The sequence below is a fragment of the Pygoscelis adeliae genome, unplaced genomic scaffold, assembly GCF_000699105.1.
Source record: "Pygoscelis adeliae isolate BGI_AS28 unplaced genomic scaffold, ASM69910v1 Scaffold10, whole genome shotgun sequence".
Taxonomy (NCBI): domain Eukaryota; kingdom Metazoa; phylum Chordata; class Aves; order Sphenisciformes; family Spheniscidae; genus Pygoscelis; species Pygoscelis adeliae.
The window spans coordinates 6,591,927-6,613,753 of record NW_008824053.1 but is presented as its reverse complement, the minus strand read 5'-3'; the positions used below and the strand labels follow the sequence as shown (position 1 = coordinate 6,613,753).

The following is a 21,827-nucleotide window of genomic DNA, read 5'->3' as shown; positions in this document are numbered from 1 at the left end:
AATTACTTTCTCAGTCAGAATCGGTTTTTGTATTAGCCCAGCATCAGCTGAATATTTACATGTGTTTAACCTGAGGCGTAAGTCAGTCTTACTCACTTCAGTGAACAGCAGCTCTTGTACCCAAGCACAGATAAATACTTAAATACCTCAACTGGGGCTGTGTCACCGTGAAAGGGTGTATCAACACATTCAGAGCTTAAATTATATCTGTATCTAAAATACTTTCCTACTTACATTTGTAAAATATTACTATAGTATACCCCTGATCAGAATGGGATGCAAGGAAAAAAGGCTGGATGGGACAGCCTTGTGGCGGCAACTATTTCATGCAGTGCAGTAGTGCTGTACTGGTGCTAAGCTACAGGGAACAGACGGGAAGGGAACCTAATGCTCTCTAAATTTTTGCCTGTCTTAACAGGATAGATATCACTATCTTGGGCACTAGATATCTACAGTAACAGAAGTATAATGACTGATAAATATAATTACTAATAATTAAAATACGCAAATTACTATGCAACCAGCCCATGGGTGTTCTCTTCCCCCACGGGAACTGAAAGGTAATCTGTGATCATCCGCATTTACCGTGGCCTAAAAGGATGCACATAAGACTTTACAACACAGGACCTAACACATGGTAAATTCACAGACCAATTTACAACTTTGTGTGCATACCCCACACTTACACACCTGTCACCACTGTCATGCAATCTGCCTTTTCTCTTCTCTTCCATGAATATTACAATTCTTTATATCAGTAATACCAGGTAAATTTTCCATACGTGACCAGCCAGTAGGATATACAGTAGTGACTGACCTGCTTTTCCCTGCCCACAACAGGAGTTTTCCTAGGGAACAACCAACATTATAGTACTCGGTCCTGCAAAATACTATAAAGCCTCAACAGCCTTGCCTTCAACAAGAGTTAGCCAAATCTTGAAAAGTTTATTATTAAAATAAATTAAATTATTCAGCCAAACATTGTTATGTATGAAGCTTTCAAAAACCGCACATAATTCTGGATGCTCTGGTTCTTGTTCTCTGACTTTTGTAGGCTGTTCTCCAGCTCTTTCAAACGTACTTCACGGTGCTTTTCATTCTAAAGAAAAAAAGAGAAATGCAATGCAACTTAGAAATAAAATACAAATCAATCAAAATAATAATGTAAGACAACTAGTACCTCATTTTTATAAGCCTTATTTATCCATAGAAGTTTTCAGAGGCTCCACAAAACTGCAGGTTCCCAAGAAGACCACAATATATTGAAGCTTTATTTATGTTCCGTGAGGACCAAACTGAAGATGTTTGAATAGGCTTAGAATCTCAAAAAGGCCTGGGAATGTAAAAACTGACCTTCTGAATTTTTATCATGGAAGATTCCTAGCATCTTAAATCTGTTATGGACTTAACGCTCTCTCTCATGTTGATTTTTCAAGGAAACATTTGTTATTGATCTCTGATGCAACATGATTTTTGATGCCTGTTGTTTCTTATTTAAAGATGATGATTGATAGCAATATTACCTGCTCATTAGTTCCATACCTGAGGTACACCATAGATCATTTGCTATATAAATATTACAGATATTCAGGTATTTCCTTTTACATCTATTACAGATTTCAGATGCTAGTTGCTTAAAATAAATTCAATTTTAAAAGACGGAATTATAGTCTTCAGATTTAAATCAAACAATCAGGTTAGAATGAATAACTGAATAAAGTTACCTTCACAGTCCTATTGTGTTTCCAGTTTCACTATAACAACAGGAATAAGACCATTTTATCATTTTCCATAACGCATTCTCATTTATATGTAAATGTAATTGGAATAAAAAGCAATGAATTAATTGAGAACAGTTCTTCTCTCAGACATATATACCTTTCACATTTATATTTTAACTGTAAGCTTAAAATGGAAACCATTTGAACATATACTTTATTTCTGACACAGAAGGATTAACAGGAGTGTTCTGCCAAGTGACATGGATTCTTATTATCTAGGACTGGTGATTCTCAGAGTTTCTTTGCCTTTAGCCATTGGCGCGAGGATTTAAAATGGACTAACAAGCAAACAACTAATTAGAAATTAAAACATGCTGGTAATATGATTGAAAAAAGCAATTTTAAATAGAACTAGACTCTTGAGATCCAATTCTGTTCCCATCAAACTCGGTAACTGGACTACCACTGATTTTAAAGAAAACAGAATGAGGCTTAAAAATAAACAGTAAAGTAACTTACAGACATCATACAAGTCGCATAGAAATAGATTCCTTTAAAACTGATAAAAAAGAACAAAAAATCCTGCCAAAAATGCAAGTGTCTCTACTTGTTTTTTAAGTTGCAGAGAGAAATAAATTAGGATCTAATTTTAAGGATGCTCAACTGCCAGTACAGGTATAACAGTGTATAGCACCATATTCCGTAACTCTTACTTGTAGCCACTGGCAATAACTGCTTCCATATTGTTTCTTTTCCTTGTACCTTGGAATTATATCAAAGAGAACCAATGCAACTCTATGATAATAAACAACAACAACATATATACACTGTGCTGTACATTTTCAGGTTCGTTTCAAGACTCCAAGACTTCAAAATAAATGTAATCGGGGAATCTTTAACTAGATTTCATGACAAGAGAAGAAAAGATAAATTTGAAATACCATATACTGTTTCTACATCACCATAAATCTCTCCTACCAAAAAGCCCTGAAAGATGACTAATACCAAAAGCAAACTAGGATCTCTGAACATAGGTCTTAAGGTACAAGATCTGATAAATTGGTCTTTTTGTCTTTCAGCTGAATTATAACACCCTCCCTGCCTCACCTCCCAAAAAAAGAGATTATATGAATGTCTAATCTTACTACACCTCATTAGGGAAGGGAACTTCATTTCTTTCTTAATATTAAGGCAAGGATATTATGGTAATTTGCTTGCTGAATATGATTACATTTCACATCCCAGTTCAACCTGGGAGTTTTTCTTGGACAAAAGACAAGAAAATTTTCTATTTTACTTTAACACAGTAAGAAATTCCGATGAAAAAATATTTGAAGTAGAATAAAACACTAGCCAATGTCTGATTTTGTTTTAAGAATACTTGTAAATGCAGACATTAAGTTACACTTGATACAGATAAAAGTTAATTAAAGCATACTGAATTCCGAACCGTATCTCCGATGTCTTATTTGAATCTTGAATAGAGTTTGCATTTAGGTTGCCTTGATTTTACTCTTGAATGCTTCAAGTCAGAATACAGAATATTGGTTTTGAGAGTCTAGGAGAGTGTTACGAAACCTCTTTCGTGTATTCCATATTGATTTTAAATAGCTTTGTAGCTTATTATCACTGAACACAGGACAAGTCTCTAACTGTATCAACACTTTGATTAAAGCAAATGATTTGCCATCACTAGTCTAGGGAATTCAGATACGTCTGACAATTTATTAATAGAAAATGTGCTGAAATTTTCTGGATTAGATAAAACAATAAATCAGACTTTTTTGTTTGTTTTCGGAGAGGATTACTCATACAGAATACCTTCTTAGACTGTACCTATCTTAGACTTAAACATATTGAAACCTGGTCATTTAAAGGCTTGACACTTTGAAAAATCTTCTGTTACTAACTACATTTATGTGCAACATTGGTATATAAACTGAAAGCTTTTCACAAATTCCAGCAAGATCAGATTCTTGTATCAACTCAGGAAAAAAAAACAAACCACTATGTCGTTATGGAACTGTTACGCATTTATTCAAATCTAGGTATGCTTACTGAACATGATTAATCTGAAAGGGAAATTACAACTTCATACATATTTTTTGATTTTTGCCTTGCTGGGAAAACTGGACTGAATAAGAGATGCAAACTCAATATTATTCCAGTGATTTAGTAAAATAGACTGGGCATCTGTTAAGTCTATTAGAAATGTCAATATAAAGTATACCGTCAAGTTGAATTAATTTGCTGTTCCCCAAAGTATGTACCAATTGTATTAAAAGTGTGTTTTTCAGTAAAAGGAACTTTATGTAAATGGTGATGTGGTAAGTAATTTCTTAAGCCATAAACAGTATTATTTACTCACACGGTGAAATATGCAGAGGAGCTGTTTTTTCTCTTCTTGCCTCTCTCTCACTTCAGTTTCAAGAATTAGCATTTTTGCCTGAAGGGCTTGTTCTTTGTATGACATTTTTTCCAGTTCTTCGGCTACCTGTAATAGTAATGAGAGAGAAAGGATGTATATTTACTTTCACTTAAAGCCCAAACCAAATTACTTTCTTACATCTCAGCTCTATTTCCTATTCTGTCATCTAATACTTCAGCTACTTTCCATGCACAGAAACTAAACAAACCTGGGAAATATTCTGGCTAAATTTGAAAGAAGTTTCAATTTGGAAAAAAATGTCATATATTGAGAGGGAGACACTTTTGTAACTCATTTGTAAGTTTACCCAAACTTGTTATTTTTTCAAAACCAAATCAATATCCTCAGGCACTACTGAGAAAATTCAGACGGTTTATTTCAATGTGATTAATCTGAGACAGAAATTACAACTTCATACATATTTCCTGATTAAACTAATACAATTCACTGCAATCTAAATTCCTACATTTCCTCTTCCATTTGATTTATTGTTTGCATCCTTTCTACAAATGACAAATCTCTGCTTAATGTTGAAAGTGTGCAAAGCCTTCCTCTAAAGTGAGAAAGATTTCAACACTGAAGTTCTTGTGGGCTACCTATTCCAAAGAGAATAAGAAAAAGGAAAGATTAAGATTTTGTTCAGAAACATTTTGCCGTATGTGTGGGATTTAAATATTAGGTGGTTAAAGCATTTTGATTTGTCACCAAAAAAAAAGATGGTGAAATTTTGGTCCACTGAACTTCTTCATTATTTTCAATAGGATCCGAATTCCACAAAGAAGGTGAATTGTGCAATCCATATTTAAACATGCAGAATTCCCAGTAACTTTTTAGTATTGCTCCTTTCCCTACACGCAGAATAATCTTGTCCCATCCTTTCTTCTCGAGCACATTTGATTTTAATGCTATTTTTAAATAGAAAACGGCAAACAAGATTAAGAGATGTATTAAATCATCAATACCATTTTTCTCCCTTCTTCCATAGCAGAATCCAGTTGTCTGGTTAATCCATTATATTCTGCAATTTTCTCCTCAAGCTGCAGTTTACTGCACTGAAGACTCTCATCTTCTTTTTTGAGCTGACAAGCAAGTTCTTCATTTTGAAATTCCATCTTTTCTAATTGCCTTTATGCAAAACAGATTAATATATTATAATTCACTATAGCCGAAAAGTGTAGGAATTAATTGCAGTCAGATTTTTAAAAAGTTACCTTTTAAGATCTTCATATTTCTTCTGAATGTTACGGTTTTCTTCTTCTAAGGAGTGACTGCCCACGGAAGTTACACTGTCTTCCTCCTGTGAAAATGACAATTCATTTCTAGTAGAAGAGACCTATACACAGGATATTACAGAGTAAAGTAAGTTTGCTTATTAAAATCCAATCAAACAATTTAACTGTAATTTCAGGTAAACACTGTATTATATTCAAGTAAGCATTATCTTGTATTTAAAACAAATAAAATTCAGCCGAAGTAGCAGGCTAAAACTTTGTGTGAACACTTTAGGCCTGAAAACCTGCTATGTAACAAAGTGAAGTCCTAACAAAACCCATATGCTGCTCATGTAGCCTTGTGTATTAGGAGCTGGCCAGGTCTACCTCCGTGTGAACTTTGACTCTTAAGCTTTAGATTCCAGCAAAAGTAAGTTTCCTCACACTACAGTCACAGGAAGCATAAAAATAATACCACATATATATACAGTTATCACAGAACAGTGTAGCACTGGCAAAGAATTTCAGCAAGTAGTGAATATCAAAAAAGACCATCAAGTTCATAAAAACAGGTATATTAGTAGCAGAAGCTGAAGAAAGCAAGAAGCCAAACTGTCTTCCCCTGCTCAGCATCCAGACTGACAAACGGTTACATGTTTTCTTTTAAATCTCACAACAGTAGTGAGGAGATCATTGCCCTTGCTACCACCCATCAACAGCAGATTAGCAATAATAGCCACACCACCAGCCTGCTGGCACCATTATTTAAGGGGCAACCTCCATCATTCACAGGACTACGTCAAGCAGTTCCATCCAGTAATTTGAGCTAATCTGGTTGACTTCGCTTATGTGAGTTACAGGCTGTTCAGCCAGCAGAAACCTCCAGCAGAGGGGCAGTAAACTGATGTCCTGGCCCAGCTGAACACAGAAGAGGGAGGGTTTCTGCACACTGTCCAGTTACTTCAAAAGGAATTTTCCTCAATTCTGATCATAGGATCAAGGGTCAGAAGCTCTAAAAGACATCACCAGATTTAATGCCGAAATTTAACTGCTGTTCCACCAGACTAGTGATTATATTCCCAATTACTGCACTATACTTAAGAGGTTTTTGCATTTATTCAGGAAAACACGTAGTGAGATTAAAATTACAGATATCATTTTATATATGCACCTCAAAATTAATTGTTGCTTAAGTGCTCTGCTAAGCAAAGGTGGATTTATGAGTTTATGAGCATTCCTGGAAGGAGCATTTAAAATGATAAAAAACAAGAACAAAATTTGATGCTATAACGATCATCTTGACAAGAAGTTTAAAACAAAATCAAGAGCTATTTTTTTTATAGCATATAAAGTCTACAGGGACACAGAGACTCACTGTGTTTCAGCTGAGTTTTCCCAGTGACACAGGAAGATTAAGCCCCTTTCTCACCCTACTGATTCAAACAAACACCTTTGTCTTTCGTGCTAGCAGAATATTCTCTTCTAACTCAAAAGCACATAAAGGAGAAAAGAGAACAACAAAAAATCCCAGACTTAGCCCTGCCATTGAAACTGATGTCACAGACAAAAAAAGCTGAGGAATATTCATATTCAGGCTTAAGAGGAAAAACAAGCAGTAGTGCTAAAATACTGCTGAAAATAGAAATGATCCTAATAAAGCATATTTTTAAATGTATTTTATCAACCAACACAATGTAATCACTAAAATGTTACAGTTATACATCATCAACAATATAATTTATGACTATCTGAGCAAGTATTGTCTGGTTTATAAATTAGTCCCTAAAAACAAAATGAATGTGGAATTAAATTATTCCACCAGATACAAACAATAATTAGACTTGCACATCTATTTCCAGGGAAGAATACTGCCACACATCTCAGGACATAAGTATTCAAAAGGATCACTTAAAAGATACAGAATCTAAAAGGAAATACAAGTAACTAGTCTTGTCACATACTGAATTAATGTAAATACAGTTGGTGATAGTTTTATTTGCATTGTGCTATTTCTACAGAAGGAGCTTTTGATTTATGAAGCAAATAACAAAGGAAACCACACAACTGTCACACACACTAACAGGAAAAAACTGTTCCAGAGACCTTCTTCCACATAATTTTCTCATTTGTCTTTAAAAATCAGCATGTTCTAAGCACCTGAACCTGCAGCTCCCTAAGGGTTTTGCATTTCTGTGCATGGATCCTTTCCCAGGACATAAGCTTTTTCTGATATCCTTGCTGCTTTTCCTCAGCTGCTTTCAGCAAGTCACAAACATGTTCTAACTCCTTTAACTCAGCCTCCATTTTGTCCCTCAGCTGCATCATAGCATCACAGGAGAAAAATGTAAGTGTAAAACCATAAATTAATTGTTGTAATACTTAATTGCTTTCCATGTAAGTAATAAATCTGAAATTCTACACAAGTTGCATAATGTCACCTATTTTACAAAATACAAGTTCACCATTGAAGAAATTTCTCTCTCTGACTACATTTCATTAAAGACTCAGTAACGCTCACAATGAACATTTACAAAATTATGCAAGTGTTAGCAGTTCATCATGCGATACCCAAATTTTGATTTTATTTTTATTGCAATATATTTTGGGAGATGGCATACAGGCACGCTAAGCAGCTTACAGGAAAAATTCTGACCATACAACTATTGCAGTATTTGAGAAGAGGGCAACACCTAATGCCACATACAATGCTGTGCATTTTAGGGGATCAGAAAATATTTTTCTCTATTCTACAACCAAATCATTGAAAAATAATTAGTATAGAATAAAATGAACATCTGAGACGCTTCTCTGTGAGGACTAATTCTGTTCTGTAAACTAGAACATTGCAAGCAACGCAAAACCTGTCCCTGCCTCAGCTTCGTCACTTAAAAGACTACGTATTTTGGTGAGCAGTGGAACTGAGGAAACTGATTTTCCTATCAATTTTGTATTGTTTTCCGATGCTTAAGAATGTGCTAACTTAAAACTCATCTCTGTATTGATTCTCCATTTTAACTGCTAGTTAAAACAACCAACTTACACTGCAAAGCAGTCTTACAGTAGATTTGCTTCCCTATGCAACTTTCACAGCTGTTCTGTTGAGAGGTCTAGTTTTAAAATCATCAATAACAAAATCACGTTTTTAAAAGTCATAAAAGGAATGCTTGAATTCTAAAATAGCATTTCTCTAGGAAACATTTCTCACCTGTTTGCAATTGTGTAGTATCCAAAAAACCACCCGCTCACAAGTAAGAGTTAGTAAAGCATTCAATGAATTTGAAAACAACTTCATAGGTGGAAAAAGAAAAAAGAAAAAGAGCCAGTACCTTGTGACTTCTAGTAAGTGGATCACAACAATGTAGTGATTGTCAGTGTCCTACAGAATTGTTTGGAAATATGCTTTACTACTGCAAAACTTACCTTATCTACTTCTAAGCATTTGTTTTCTGTTATTCTTTTGTTTTCATTTAAGACTGTTTCATATCTGGATTTCAATTCTTCTACTGCTGTTTGTAATTTTTGTACCTAGGACACAATATATTTTTCACATACATTTTCAAGGTGTTTCTTTTAAATATAGAAAAGAGAATCATTAGTATGAAGCATAAAGTAAAACCTTTGATTTCTAAATAGAATCTCAATATTTGTCATTATATTAAGTTATTTATTTTCATTATCCTACTCACTACAGCAAATATAAAAGGGTAACCAGGTGAAGAGCACTCTGATACCAACATTTTGTTTTCAACAATGGAGAATGAGCTACAGTTGTGCTACAGAAGCAGCCAGCATGACTCTTCTCTCCCCAGATAACAAGTATCACCAACAACAGTTCCCATCTGGAGTCACCACAGCTACAGGCTAGGGAATTTCATCCCACTCGCTTCTTAAGGTTGGCTGTTTCCTGGAACTACATCTCCTATCTTAAAGCTGGCAACACTTCTGTGGTGATGTGTCCCACAGACAAGGCACACTGGTGGAACTTAAGAGTTAGTATCAAGTCTTTCCTCTTGTCAATGATTTTTAAAGAGAGGTAAGTGAAGACTGTCAGTGAAATAGTATCTATACTATAGCAGAAATATATACAACTTTAAATCAATGTTCTAAAATTCCTTCTCTGTGAGTAAAGCCAAATACAAAAAAAGGAATTGACAAAAAGCCCATTTTAAGTCTGATTTATATGTTTTGCTGGTATTTTCAATGTGGAGCTACCGATGTAAATAAAAAAACTCTTACAACAGTACTTGAGTGCCGTTTTACTGTTCTTAGGAATGTGGAAATAAAGATATGACCAAGGAGAGGTAAAATATCATTGGATATGCCCACTAAAGACATCAGACTCAAATTCTACTTTTTAAGTATAGTTTACTGGGTTGCCAACCTGCTTCTTAGGAAGCAAATCTTTTCTAAGCAAGTATGTAATTAGCTCTGTTGGCTTCAATGAGCTTCAACCGGGCTTCACACAATTCAGTAAGGATTATGCGTACTAGTCATAGTGTGGAGACTATTCCTGGATATGGTTTGTAATGGCACTTTCTTCTATCATCCTCAATGTGACGACAGTATTACAGTCAACATGACAACAAATCTGTTTTATTACAAATAAAACCTTTATCATTTCCTCAAAACTGCTTAAAAATTTAAAGCCCATACTTGAACATTTCAAATATGCTAGTCACCTGATTTTTATACTGTTCAACAAGGTTTCCCTGCACCTTTGCCTTTTCTTGCAGATTTAGCAGTTCATTTTCAACAGAAACAGTACTGGTTTCCAATGTAGCAAGGGAAGCCTTGATTAAAACATGGAAAATATAAAAATTGTAAGTGTTATTAAAATAAGACAATCTACAATATATTACTAGCAAGTGACCTGCAGACATTAAGAAGAGTGACACAATTATTTATCCTGTCAAACAAAAATGATAGCCCACAGCTCATTTGTCAGCTCATCAGAATATTTACTTTGGAGGATAAATAAAATACAAAACCTGTAAACCATTCAAAAAACTTGAAATTAATAATTGAGCTAAACTCAGTTCTTTAATTTGAAAGAAAATTTTACAAACATAAAAAAACAATTTCCAATTAAGCAATTTTGTAGTTACTGACAGTAAAATAAATGGCATCCTTGTTAAGCAGATAGATGATTGGCCAATCCTGTTCCTAGATTTGCCATAGATTTCCACTGATACATTTTCAATGTCTCATTTTCACTTAGTGTAAAAAATGGATAGCAAAATTTATTCTACAGGTTTGTGATCTCTAGACAGAAGGCCAAAAGGGAATTAATGTGGTTACTTTATTAATGTATCAGAAATGCAGAGCCATTCAACAACGATTTAAAATAAACTCACCTTTAATTTTTCATTTTCAAGGTAAATCTTTTCATTTTCAGAGTTAACAGAATTTAGCTTTCCAAGAATTTCCTCATCTGAGTTTCTTCTCCATTCCTCCTTTCTTTTCAGGTCTTCCAAAAGGCTTGTGATCTGCCTTGTTAGACAGGCAAGAACGTCTATATCATACATAATACTTCCAAAACTCTCACTATGCAAATGAATGTACCTTAATACATACTCCTTCATTGTTCTTATTAAAAGAAAAAAAAAAAAAAGAATTGGGAGAATGCATTTAAGCATCCCAAAAAAGCAGTACCTATTGAAATAAGAAACTTTCCAAAAGAGATGTGGTTCACCAAGGAAGTGGTCCTAGCTCAATTATAAATAAATTCATTACCTATAACACCCAAGCATACTTCCAAGACAACTATGCGTATACATACTGTACAAAATGGAATGATATTGAATTTATAAGGACTATCAGATAATGTCCTACTAAGAACATTCCATAGCTAGTTTAGGAATGGTACTTTCCATTATTAAAAGTAACAAATTGTGCTATATGCCTCATCATTTGCTTTTCATGTTATGAAGTTAAACAATGAAATTTGTTTTGCTGTTCAGTTAGTCATACACTGCCTAGTAGAACAAGTCTGCTTGAAAGGTACCATTCTAACAAAAGACTTGTATTTTCAGCTAAAATAAAACGGCAAAAAACAGCTGGAAGCAGAAAGAGTACTTCAGGGAAATATCATAGATGTTTCCCTTTTCTTATTCTTTCCTAGATGCCTCCTCATATACACTAGACCAATGTTGGGCTGGACAGATTTCTGGACTGATGTCGTGTACCTGTACTCCTGTTAAAATTTAAAATTTGCTGAAAATATTTTCAGAAATGTCAGATTTTCGGAAACAAAAACAAAAGAGTCAAGCCAGCTTAATTTGAGCTGTTATGTATTTAAGCATGAATCAAGTTCTTTGTAAAATAAACATTCTGTCTTAGACCTAGCATAAAAGCACCTACCAGTTTCTTTTGCTTATTTGAATTATAGTCCATATTTCTACCAACAGAAAAGGTAAAAAGATATTTGTCACTGTCTGCCAAAGAAAACGTCACATCCTTCATGTACATTAAGATTTGACTGCATAGTTTTAATAAGGTTGGACAATTTTGTGTTGCGTTGCTTTGCTTTACAAGAATAAGCTGTTCAAACACGCACCTGAGAGGAACTCTTCTCTATCCTGTAGTGGGGTGAGACATTAGTGGAACTGAAATAATTTTGCTGTCATTAGTCTGAAGTAGAAACTAGAAGCCTAAGTGAGAACCTTCTTCTATACTGCAGTAGACACGTGAGTTAACACTCAAGCTGTTTAATCAGTTACTAAACAAATGGTTCTGAGCAAGCAGCATACTACCTACTAGCAAGTTCAGGCTAATCGGAAGTACGCAGGGGAAAGAACATGTTCCTTACTTGTATGGGGGAATCAAGCTTTAAATAAAGTCGTGAAATGCAGCAGAGAGGCGGCTACAAATCTTAAATTTTTTCTGGTTTCCAACTTTTAAATTCTGCTCAGAATTTTAAAATATTAATAAACTTGTTTACATTGTCAACCTGAATACTACACTACTAAATATCAAGACTGTGTGACTACAGAAACCCCCAAAAATAGATAAATGGTTTAACTTACTTCTTAAGATCTTCTGTTTGAATTTCTAACGTTGTCTTTCCTTCAACCATTCTATCATGCTGGTTTTTCCAGACATCAGAAGCTGACAGTATCTCAGACAGTTTGACTTCCTAGGGAATACAGGAATTACAAATTATGTAACAAAAGAATGCCACTGAAGAATACCATCTAGTTCTACAAAATTTTCTAAACACAAGAGCTATTTAGTATAAGATGGCTTAGATCTCCCTAGTACAAAGCGATGTAAATTTTGTCTTGTCTCAAAAGAAAATAAACAAAACTACACGCATTTAAAAAACTTAAGGTCTACGTACAGACTTACATTCAAGGCAGAGACAGTTAAACACTGGCACTGTATATCAACTGTAGAATACTACAATATTTCAAAATTTAAGATGAAAATATTTTCTTACAATAAAAATATTTGTCTCCAATACATCTCTACTACATATAAATTATATAAATAATACAAAAATAAAATTCTGCCAAAACTTTTTAAGAATTAAAAATAATAGCTAGGTAAGAAATGCAAAGTTAAGTAAAGTCCCTCAAAGAAGTATGGGTAATTAACCAACACGTGCTATCTTGAAAGTACACCAGGTCTTCAATGGGGAAAGAGAACAATAGCGCGACTACAAAACATCAAAAATTCAGGAGTTAGCTGCCATCCCTCTGTACTGCCCAGTGTACTTAAAGATCCACTACTGTCTTCTCACAAAGATCAAAGAAAACACAAAAACATTATTAACCATCTCCTAGTATACTAACTGGAAAAATATATCTTTAATACTGACATATCCAAAATGACGGCAACACATCTAAGAGTATGAAAACACACTCTTATTAGGCAATCTAAATAAGGCAATAAAGATCTCGGTGCAGTTCTGATTCACCTGGCCTTCTTGAACAATTACACACTGTAGGGATATGCGGGGCAAGAATCTTAAGGAACAATTTGGATTAAGGAAGTTTTGTACATGGATTTTGAAAAGCTTCAGAGCAAGCAGCTTAGAAACAGAAAGCTAAGTATCCACATGAGATGTCATACACTGATAAAGAAAGAAAACAAAGACTTCAAACTCCATCGTGGATTCTCAGTTAGTATACTGTACTTCTGAGATTAGTCAGTGTATATCCATAAAGGTCTAACAGGAAGATTAGGAGAGATGTAACTGAAAGCTGATCAGACTCCTCTTACTTACTACAGTTTGAAGCATACAACCTCATGGCTTAAGATATTCACTAAATTTTAACAAAACAAAGGCAGTGAATGTAGCTAACAGTTTGCATGTCACTTACAGCAACCTCTTCCTTAACCAAGGAGCAAAAAAATAAAAGAGATACAAACACAGCATGACCAACCGATTTTTCCTATTTTCCACAGGTGAAAGTCTCCCAATTGTTCAATTTAAAACAATACAGCATGACATTGCTCACAGCATAGTCACTCACACGTTCTCTTATTCTGGAGGTTAAATCTTCCACAGCTGCTTCAAAGCGTTCAGCTCTTTGTTTCTGGGACCTGATTGCTCTTTTCAGAGCAGTCTTCTTTTGCTCACTTGTTTCCCTTAAGGCTAACATCTGGTGCTTGTATTCACCAACTTGAAGTTTCCACTCTGCTATTTTCTTCTCTAGAGTCTGCAGTATAATTAAACATCAGCTCTTTTCAAATTCTATACCTTACAGACCATTTTGTGACATAACATAATCAGGAACAGCAATTACATTTATAATCTGTTTCCATAATGTCTTTGTATCTCAAATCTTGTGGTTGATACAAAGAGCTAGCCAAGGTATGTACAGCAGTAGGCAAGAGAAAATACATTTTAGGAAACTCATTATAAAGATAATCAAGAGAAGATGTTGAGGAGGTGCAGAAGCAGGCAGGAGTGGGGGAAAGACAGCAATCCAGCCATTGCTGTGTGCTCTTGGAAGTGAATGCAGAATTTCAACGTAGAAGGCATAGCATGGAAGTTGAAACCACTTTTATTTTCCTCATAAATGGGTTTATCATCCCTAGTGACTGATTTCTGTAAAGAATATCACCTTAATGATGCTACTAGTGATATTCACTGATGTAGTAGTAGTCTGTGCTCTGAATCTATAGTGAGCACACACATAACTAGGGCTGGAGATCAGTATAACTGTAAATGAAATTTGAATATGAAATTGTTTTTTTTAAGTCAAGGAGGTAGGAAAGGCCGGGGTCTTCTCCTGAATATACGTATTACGATATGGTCTGTGACTAGATGACAATATACTATTTTCTTGCAAGATCTGTGACTTTTTCCATGCATGTGATGGCCCCGCTCTATTAAAGAAACAGAATTGTTTAGTGAAGAAACTATTTTTTATGGAAAGTTACATTTGGTGTTGAAAGTATAGTGAAGCAGAAAATGCAAAAAGAAAAGATTAAGCACTGCCTTGCCCACAGCAGACAATTGTTTAAAGATAATTAAAACAGGCTATGATAAAGCTTAAACCACAGTGGTAAATCACACATTGTAAGGACAACAAGTAACTATAATTTCCTGAGTGCTTTTTGCAGCACTTAGGAAATAAAATATATTTGCATTAAATATATTTTTATTTAAATACACGCAAAAATACATTTGCATTAAATGTATTTTTAATGCATTTAATTGTATTATCAAATGTGTACAATGCAATTGAGATGACAGCTGGGTTCTACAACTGTCATTATACTATCTTTGCTATTGCTGTTAATATTTCTGACTAACTAGATTTTTACATCACTCCGATGAAGGCAGTGTAATGATCCTACCCAATCTAGGAAGCTGACCTAACTTTATGACTTTGTATTTTTCATCTACGTATCGCTTGTTATTTAAATATGAATGGAAAAAGAGGCCAGACATTAACACACTACATGATGACATACAATCAAAGTAATACCAGACTCTGCTTCAAGGAGAATCTCAGATGTGATTATTTTTAAGGTGCTACAGCTTATCAAAAACATGACGAAGCTACCAGTAGACAACTACTTTCATAAAGACAAGTGCAAGTTCTATTCATATCACTTACTAATCTTCTGCCAAACTACAGCAATGTAAGTAGGCTCACCGCATAAATAAATTTGTCTCAAGTCACTGATAAATATCCTAATTGTAAGAATGATTAATGCATTTGTTTCCTACATTTGAGTCTAGGTCTGACACTTAATTATGTTCTACATGAATAAAGACTAGAACGACATGCCATTTACCTACTGACTACGTTAATGTGCCAGCCTTATTCAAGATACTATTTGCCAGTTGCTATAAAATATGCGTATTATGTATATGAGAGGATATCTGTCAGTATAGGTCCTGCTAACGGCCCCAGAATTTATCCATAATCAGTGCAAAATGTATGTGGTTTTCCACATGAAAGATAGTCTCAGGTACTGGGACCCAAAAAAAAAAGGAAAATACTCTTTCAAAAAATGAAATTATAAAAACCCCTAAATATGCAGGAAGCAGTTTTCATATATAGATGCTTATAGGGCATTTAATAAACAAAGATGTGACTTGTGGGGGCGGCGGGAGAACACCTTCAATAAATAGAGCAAATACAAAATCTGAGTCTATGTACGGACTTCTTTAACTGTTTGTATAAGTAAACGACTGTTATCCCCTGTTATAACCGCAGGAGGTCACAATCATGCAAAGAATAAGTGCTTTGGACATTATTCAGTGACTGAGGTAAATTTAAATTGAGAATTAATTTCATAAGGGTAATGCTAAGCAGTCGCAAGCTTCTGTCCAGATATTAACAAAATCATCACCAGGATTTCAGCTAGCAACTGACTTCAGCACTTTTTGAAGAGCGAACAAACAAAACTTTTAAATAAAGATTGAATAAACATACAGTTGTATATCAAGTTAATTTATCAAAGTATCACTTAATGAAAATGTTGTTGGAATTCTAATAATTGTACTAGGTAGAACAATAAAGCAATTTTTATTCAGAAGAAAACATGAGGTATTTATACAGACATAGACATACGTGACTTTTTTTGAAATTGAGTTGCTAAAGGTTCCTTAACAACTTCAAATGATAAAATTCGTAGGGGACGTATGCTACTAAAAAAAGTTTGGACATTAGAAATACTTCATTTTTCAGCCAATGTTCTTTCATTCATGCCTATGTTCTTGACAAGTTTCAAATACTAAAATCTGAGGCCACATACAGCTCCAGCCTCTGACACACGACCTCTTCCTTGCCTTGTTCTAAAGCCAGTAACTGCTGCAAATGCCCAAATTTACCTCTTGCTTTTTAGAACAAACAATGGAAATCATTTCACCTACCTTAAACAAAGTGAGGTTAGGCATTAGTCTCAAGTGTTTCTCTTTCAGCCAGTATTAAGAGGTTTACTGATTCCTTCACAGTCAATAAAAAGAAACAGGTGGTGATTCATCACGCTTAGCTTGCAACAGAAACTCATCCTGGGAACTTGCCTATCTCTTTCTATTGACTATATAGAGACTGCCTCAGGATCAATACCTATCTTCTAGATAGCACAGTTAGGTAAGTGCAAAAGCTTCTATGTGTGCGTATCTTCTCTTCAGCAGAACTGTTAGTATGCACAAATTGAGAAAAGAAGGAAAAAAAAACCCACAACCTTGCAATTAAGATAGTGTGGTCAGGCAGACTGTGCAAAATATAAATGCTAATGATTTTTACTGTTTGGGATTTTTACCAAGACTTTGATTTCAAGTGATACTTTAAGATTTCTCTCTTACATCTGAGTTAAACTGTGATCACAGTAAGACTTTGCTAAGTTTTTCAAATAAACTAAAACACAAGTAAGAATATGTTGACCTGTATTTTCACTTTTAATTCATGGTTTTCCACTTCTTTTCTTTGAATCTGACTTTGCAGGTGAGCTTGTACTGCCTCTACTGATCTTGACAGGTGGTCTTCTTTCTGTATATTGACCTAATAAAGAGAAATAAACACAAATCTATTGGTCTACGGAGATATGCTGTACAATGCTATCTATATTCTTTCTACTTTGCCTTACAGTTTCTGACTGATGTTTGAATGTCCTCAAAAGCTGGAAAAGATAAAACATGCTCTACAAGAATATTCACAAGCAGTAACTTGTTATTAATGTTAAACAGAAATCACAAAGTTGAAAGAATGTATGTATAATTGACGCCTCATATTTAATCTGACTCTTTAAGTAGTATGAACAAGGCCTGGAAGCACGAACTCAGAAATTCAGGCTGAGCAAAGGCATCTAGCTAGCAGGTTAACCAAAATTAAGCCACACTGATCAGCTCTGCCCTGACTAATTAGGCCTGAACTGATTGTCACTAAATACCAAAGACCACCACCTGCTATTAGAAGTATTGATACATTTAATTCAAACTCTAATTTGGGGGGGATACATAAAGCATAAGGGAAGAGGCAACTTATGTCACCAGAGCTGAGGTCAGATTATTCTTGCAACCTGATTCCTTTGGCTCGTTCTAAATAAGAAATAATGAAAACAGGTAGAAAGAAGTCATATTATCAGTATAGACTAGAAGAGCATTGTAATGCACGAGTGCAAGTGTTCATTATGGATACCAGGAAGAAAGGCAGACTCAGACTCACTCAGGTATTGATGAAAATGCCATTTATTGGAGGTAATGTAAGAAGGAACAAGGGGATAGCGTAGATAATAATTTATCCCTTTAGATGCTGGGCAGCCCAAGTCCTTCAGCATTAGACAGATCTCTAGTCAGGGTACGGCATGCTGCACAGATCCCATCAATGCTGAGGTTTGCTGGCACTGTGGTCTTCAGAATCTTTATAGGCTTTTCTGTTCAGCATTTCTACTCTCAAACAAAAGGATGTTTCTTGCTGCTTCACTTCAAGATAAAGACAAGGACATGCCAATTGCCAGGTGTGAAAGTGGGCACCCTCACACCTCACCTCCTCTATTACAATTAGCTGGCTAAGTTTATCCTGCAGCCAAGTGATATGTTCTCTTGGTTAAGCAAAGAAAAACTCTTAAAGAACAACCGTGGCTCTCAACAAACCCCAAGGAGTGACAAAAATCACAGTACACCATTGTCCCCTTAAAGATTTCACTGATCCTACTCTGTCCCTCACTAACACTGAGCCATGCTGCACTGCATGCGCATAACATGCACTTTAGGTATATAAGTACTGTAACACAAATTGCTAAACTACCAGTAAAATAATTTTGAAACTTTTGTAGTACCTTCTTATACAGGACAGATAATTCTTCTCCTCCTATACTGGTTTCTGCACTGAGCCCCTTCCTTTCGGTCAGAGAATGAATGAGGTCTTGTCAGCCTTTGATGTTATTAGCTCTGCTGTCAGTACTACCTTTCCCTATTCATTGAGCTCAAAGAGCCATGGAAACTGTGAACAGTATCTGTTTAGTTTACTCTGTATTACTTCATTATAAGAAATTTTTCCCAGAACTATTGCAAATCTGTAAACGAGAAGCCAAAAGCCATTAGTCTAGATGTATGCCCCTCCCTGAACCGTGGGACATTAGTGTTACAGATAACCTGTATCCTTAATAGGTCTGGATACAGTCTTGATGGTTTTAAGATATTTCTGTAGGAAACACCTTTCAGGATTTTCCTTTTTTTCATAGATCTTTGAAACAATTGCTTGTCTCAAAATTTAAAATTTGTAAATAAGAATCTAGTACATTGGGAGAAAACATTCATTCTAACAGAACTGGTCACTCACTTTTTCAAGCTGAAGCCTGGATGAAAGTTCTTTAACATGTTTCTCCTTTTCAAGTATTTTTCTCCTGAGATTCTTCATGGAAAGAAGTTAACAAAGAAATTATTTTAATGTCTGTACACAACAATGCAACAGCAATGCACACTGATGAACATTTCAGATGTAAAACTAAGACTCCATTTTGTAATGATAAACCACAAATACTCCCACCTTGCCACTGTCACTTGAAATTGTATGATGCCATGACGTAGCCATTTTCAGATGTACAGCATAGAACAAAAAGAGACAGAAATTTTAATTTACTTACAGCATTTTGGGTTTCATTTTCATTTAACTTCTGCATCAAAGTGTCAATGTTTTTACTGTTTAACTGCAAGACAGAAGCAGGAAACTTCAAAAAATTACTTCCAATTATAATTGTTGTAGCATTTTTTCAATGGTTTTGAATGTGGTACATATAATTTGCTACATTTTCAAATTTGGTACGTATAAATATAAAAGCTCGCATGCTCCTGAGCTACTTAGAGTTGTGGTTTAAACCCTAAAGATTCAATTTATTTTGTGCATAGAACTTTGTAGCTGAGGAAAACAAACCAGGGAAGTTTCTTAGTGCACAGGACATTAAAAAATCTTACCAATACGTCTACTAAAGACGATGGTAAGACTAAATGTTAGTTTAAGATTTGCATCAGAAATGTACATTTGCATTGGTTCTATGTTTACGCCTTACATATTTTCATACCTGGTGTTCTAGACCGCCAGATTCTTTGCTTAGATCAGTAAAGTATTTTCCATCTTGGATGGCTTTTGCAGTTCTATGATAATCCTTTTTATACAGCCAAATCATTGAACAGAGTTTTCCTGCTTCTCCAGGTGGCACATACATTTTCCCCTGAAATAGCATTCATAATTATGTAACAGTTAGTATCCCTCACAGCTGGGACACTGATATTGCTAACTGAAGGATATCAACATAAAACAAGTCAGCTCTTCAGGACTATCATTTAGGAGAAATTTTAAAGAGCAGAGAAATCTCTCACTTAGGACTTGCAACAAGGGTAAAAGCCTGTGACATCACAGGATGTACCCTCAAACTGGTCGCTCACAGAACACACCTAATCTACAAGGCAAAGGTGAACAGTTTACCTCCAGTGAAGGTGGAGGCCAAGTTCTGCTCAGACACCAGTTATTATATTTCACAGCAGAGTTCTTCCAATTTGGAAGCAGCAACGGCTTTTCTCTTTTCCCAGTTTGGAAAAGCTCCTCACCTTGCAGGGCTGCACAGGAACATGATGCTGCCCATGTCACGGCAAGTCCAGAGCCAAGTACCAGTGCCTACTACCTAAACGCATCCCATTCCCCCCATTGCCTTGTTAAGCACCAGGAACCTGCCGTCACCCTCACCCCTTCTCCAAACACTTCTCTCCTGCCTCTACCCTCACACTCCAGCATGACTGATGCCCTCGCCAAGCACAAAGTTATCTGTTTACTCCGCTCAGTGCTCCACTGACCACTCGTTATTTTCCAGAAGTGGATTGTCTTGCTTTCTCCACCCACCAGGACCCATTTCTCCTGCTTTCAGCCTGTGCCAGGTGCATCTCCACCAAAAGGATTTGTCAGACTAAGAGTTTATATTCTTACATCTGTATCTCCTTAGCATAATTAAGAAAACGAGTAACAGAATTTGGGAAGTTCCCAACTAAAAAGATCACTTCCTCACAGAATCAGAATGTAGACTGCTCTGCTTCCAACTGTTGCTATAAGGCAAATAACTACACTCCAAATGTCTGATGTTTTTTATTTTATATATATATGTTTATGTGTCTTGTTTTATTACAGGCTTACATTTACTGGCAGACCTTTTACCTTGTGTAACACAGCGCAGGTTTCTATACCTTTTTCTTGGTTATATAACCAAAACTAAGTTCTTGAATTTAATTACTTCCAGTGAAAACAGCATCTTGGAAGATTAAACATTGTGTTTCATTTATCCTAGCCCATCTATGTAAGCAGAAAAGAACAAGTAAGAATTTTTCCATAGTTTCAGTATGCCATTTTTATGTCCAGCACTCTGACTACCCATTTTTTGAATTATCACCTACTTCCCATCTGTGGCTAGGAAGTATGTTTTGAAATACCCTTTTTGAATCTGGTTAACAAAGTACATAGAGTGAAAAAAATCAAGCTTAACAGGAACAGAATGAGCTTGCCTCAGTGGAATGAAGAAGCAGCAGCTTTTCCTGAAGATCAGAGTCCAATAAAGGAGCAGTACAGTTAAGTACAGGTAAAGGTGAGGATGATTGCGATGATGACGACATTTTGTTTTAATGCTGTATAACGAGACAGTACATATTAACATATATTGGTGTTCTGTGAATCAGAAACATTATTGGCATCCCAGGTCATTCCCACTAGAAAATAGAGTGTACCCGACCAAGTAAACCCCAGTCTCACGAGAGATTTACCGCAGTTAATGCAACTGAAATCTCGCACACATATTCGTACCTTGTAATCACTCAAGCGGCACTGAATTCACACATTTGGCGCACAGAAATCAAATCCCTCAACAGCAGAAAACTGAATACAGACGAAGGACGGGGTAAAGCTCACAGCTGCCGCTTCCCGCTTCCGCGCTCCCCAGCCCAGAGGGTGAGGAGCAGAGGCGCAGGCCACCCAACAGCGGCCGTCACCCCGAGCCCTGCCTCGGGCCCTGTCCCCTCTC

At 35.5% G+C, this 21,827-nt stretch overlaps 1 protein-coding gene across 1 annotated transcript in view; it reads right to left on the bottom strand.

Moving 5' to 3' along the window:
• Positions 1-970: 970 nt before the first annotated feature.
• The window catches only part of ODF2L (outer dense fiber of sperm tails 2-like), a 22,821-nt gene continuing 1,964 nt past the window's right edge, over positions 971-21,827 (bottom strand). The window contains exons 2-15 of the mRNA XM_009333886.1: positions 19,848-19,997; positions 19,413-19,475; positions 19,109-19,180; positions 17,213-17,329; positions 13,838-14,023; positions 12,386-12,495; positions 10,715-10,850; positions 10,040-10,150; positions 8,781-8,885; positions 7,518-7,676; positions 5,361-5,446; positions 5,112-5,274; positions 4,090-4,215; positions 971-1,099 (exon numbers count right to left, since the gene is read on the bottom strand). Coding sequence (XP_009332161.1) covers positions 971-1,099; positions 4,090-4,215; positions 5,112-5,274; positions 5,361-5,446; positions 7,518-7,676; positions 8,781-8,885; positions 10,040-10,150; positions 10,715-10,850; positions 12,386-12,495; positions 13,838-14,023; positions 17,213-17,329; positions 19,109-19,180; positions 19,413-19,475; positions 19,848-19,997 — 1,713 coding nt within the window. The remainder of the gene's footprint in view (positions 1,100-4,089; positions 4,216-5,111; positions 5,275-5,360; positions 5,447-7,517; positions 7,677-8,780; positions 8,886-10,039; positions 10,151-10,714; positions 10,851-12,385; positions 12,496-13,837; positions 14,024-17,212; positions 17,330-19,108; positions 19,181-19,412; positions 19,476-19,847; positions 19,998-21,827) is intronic.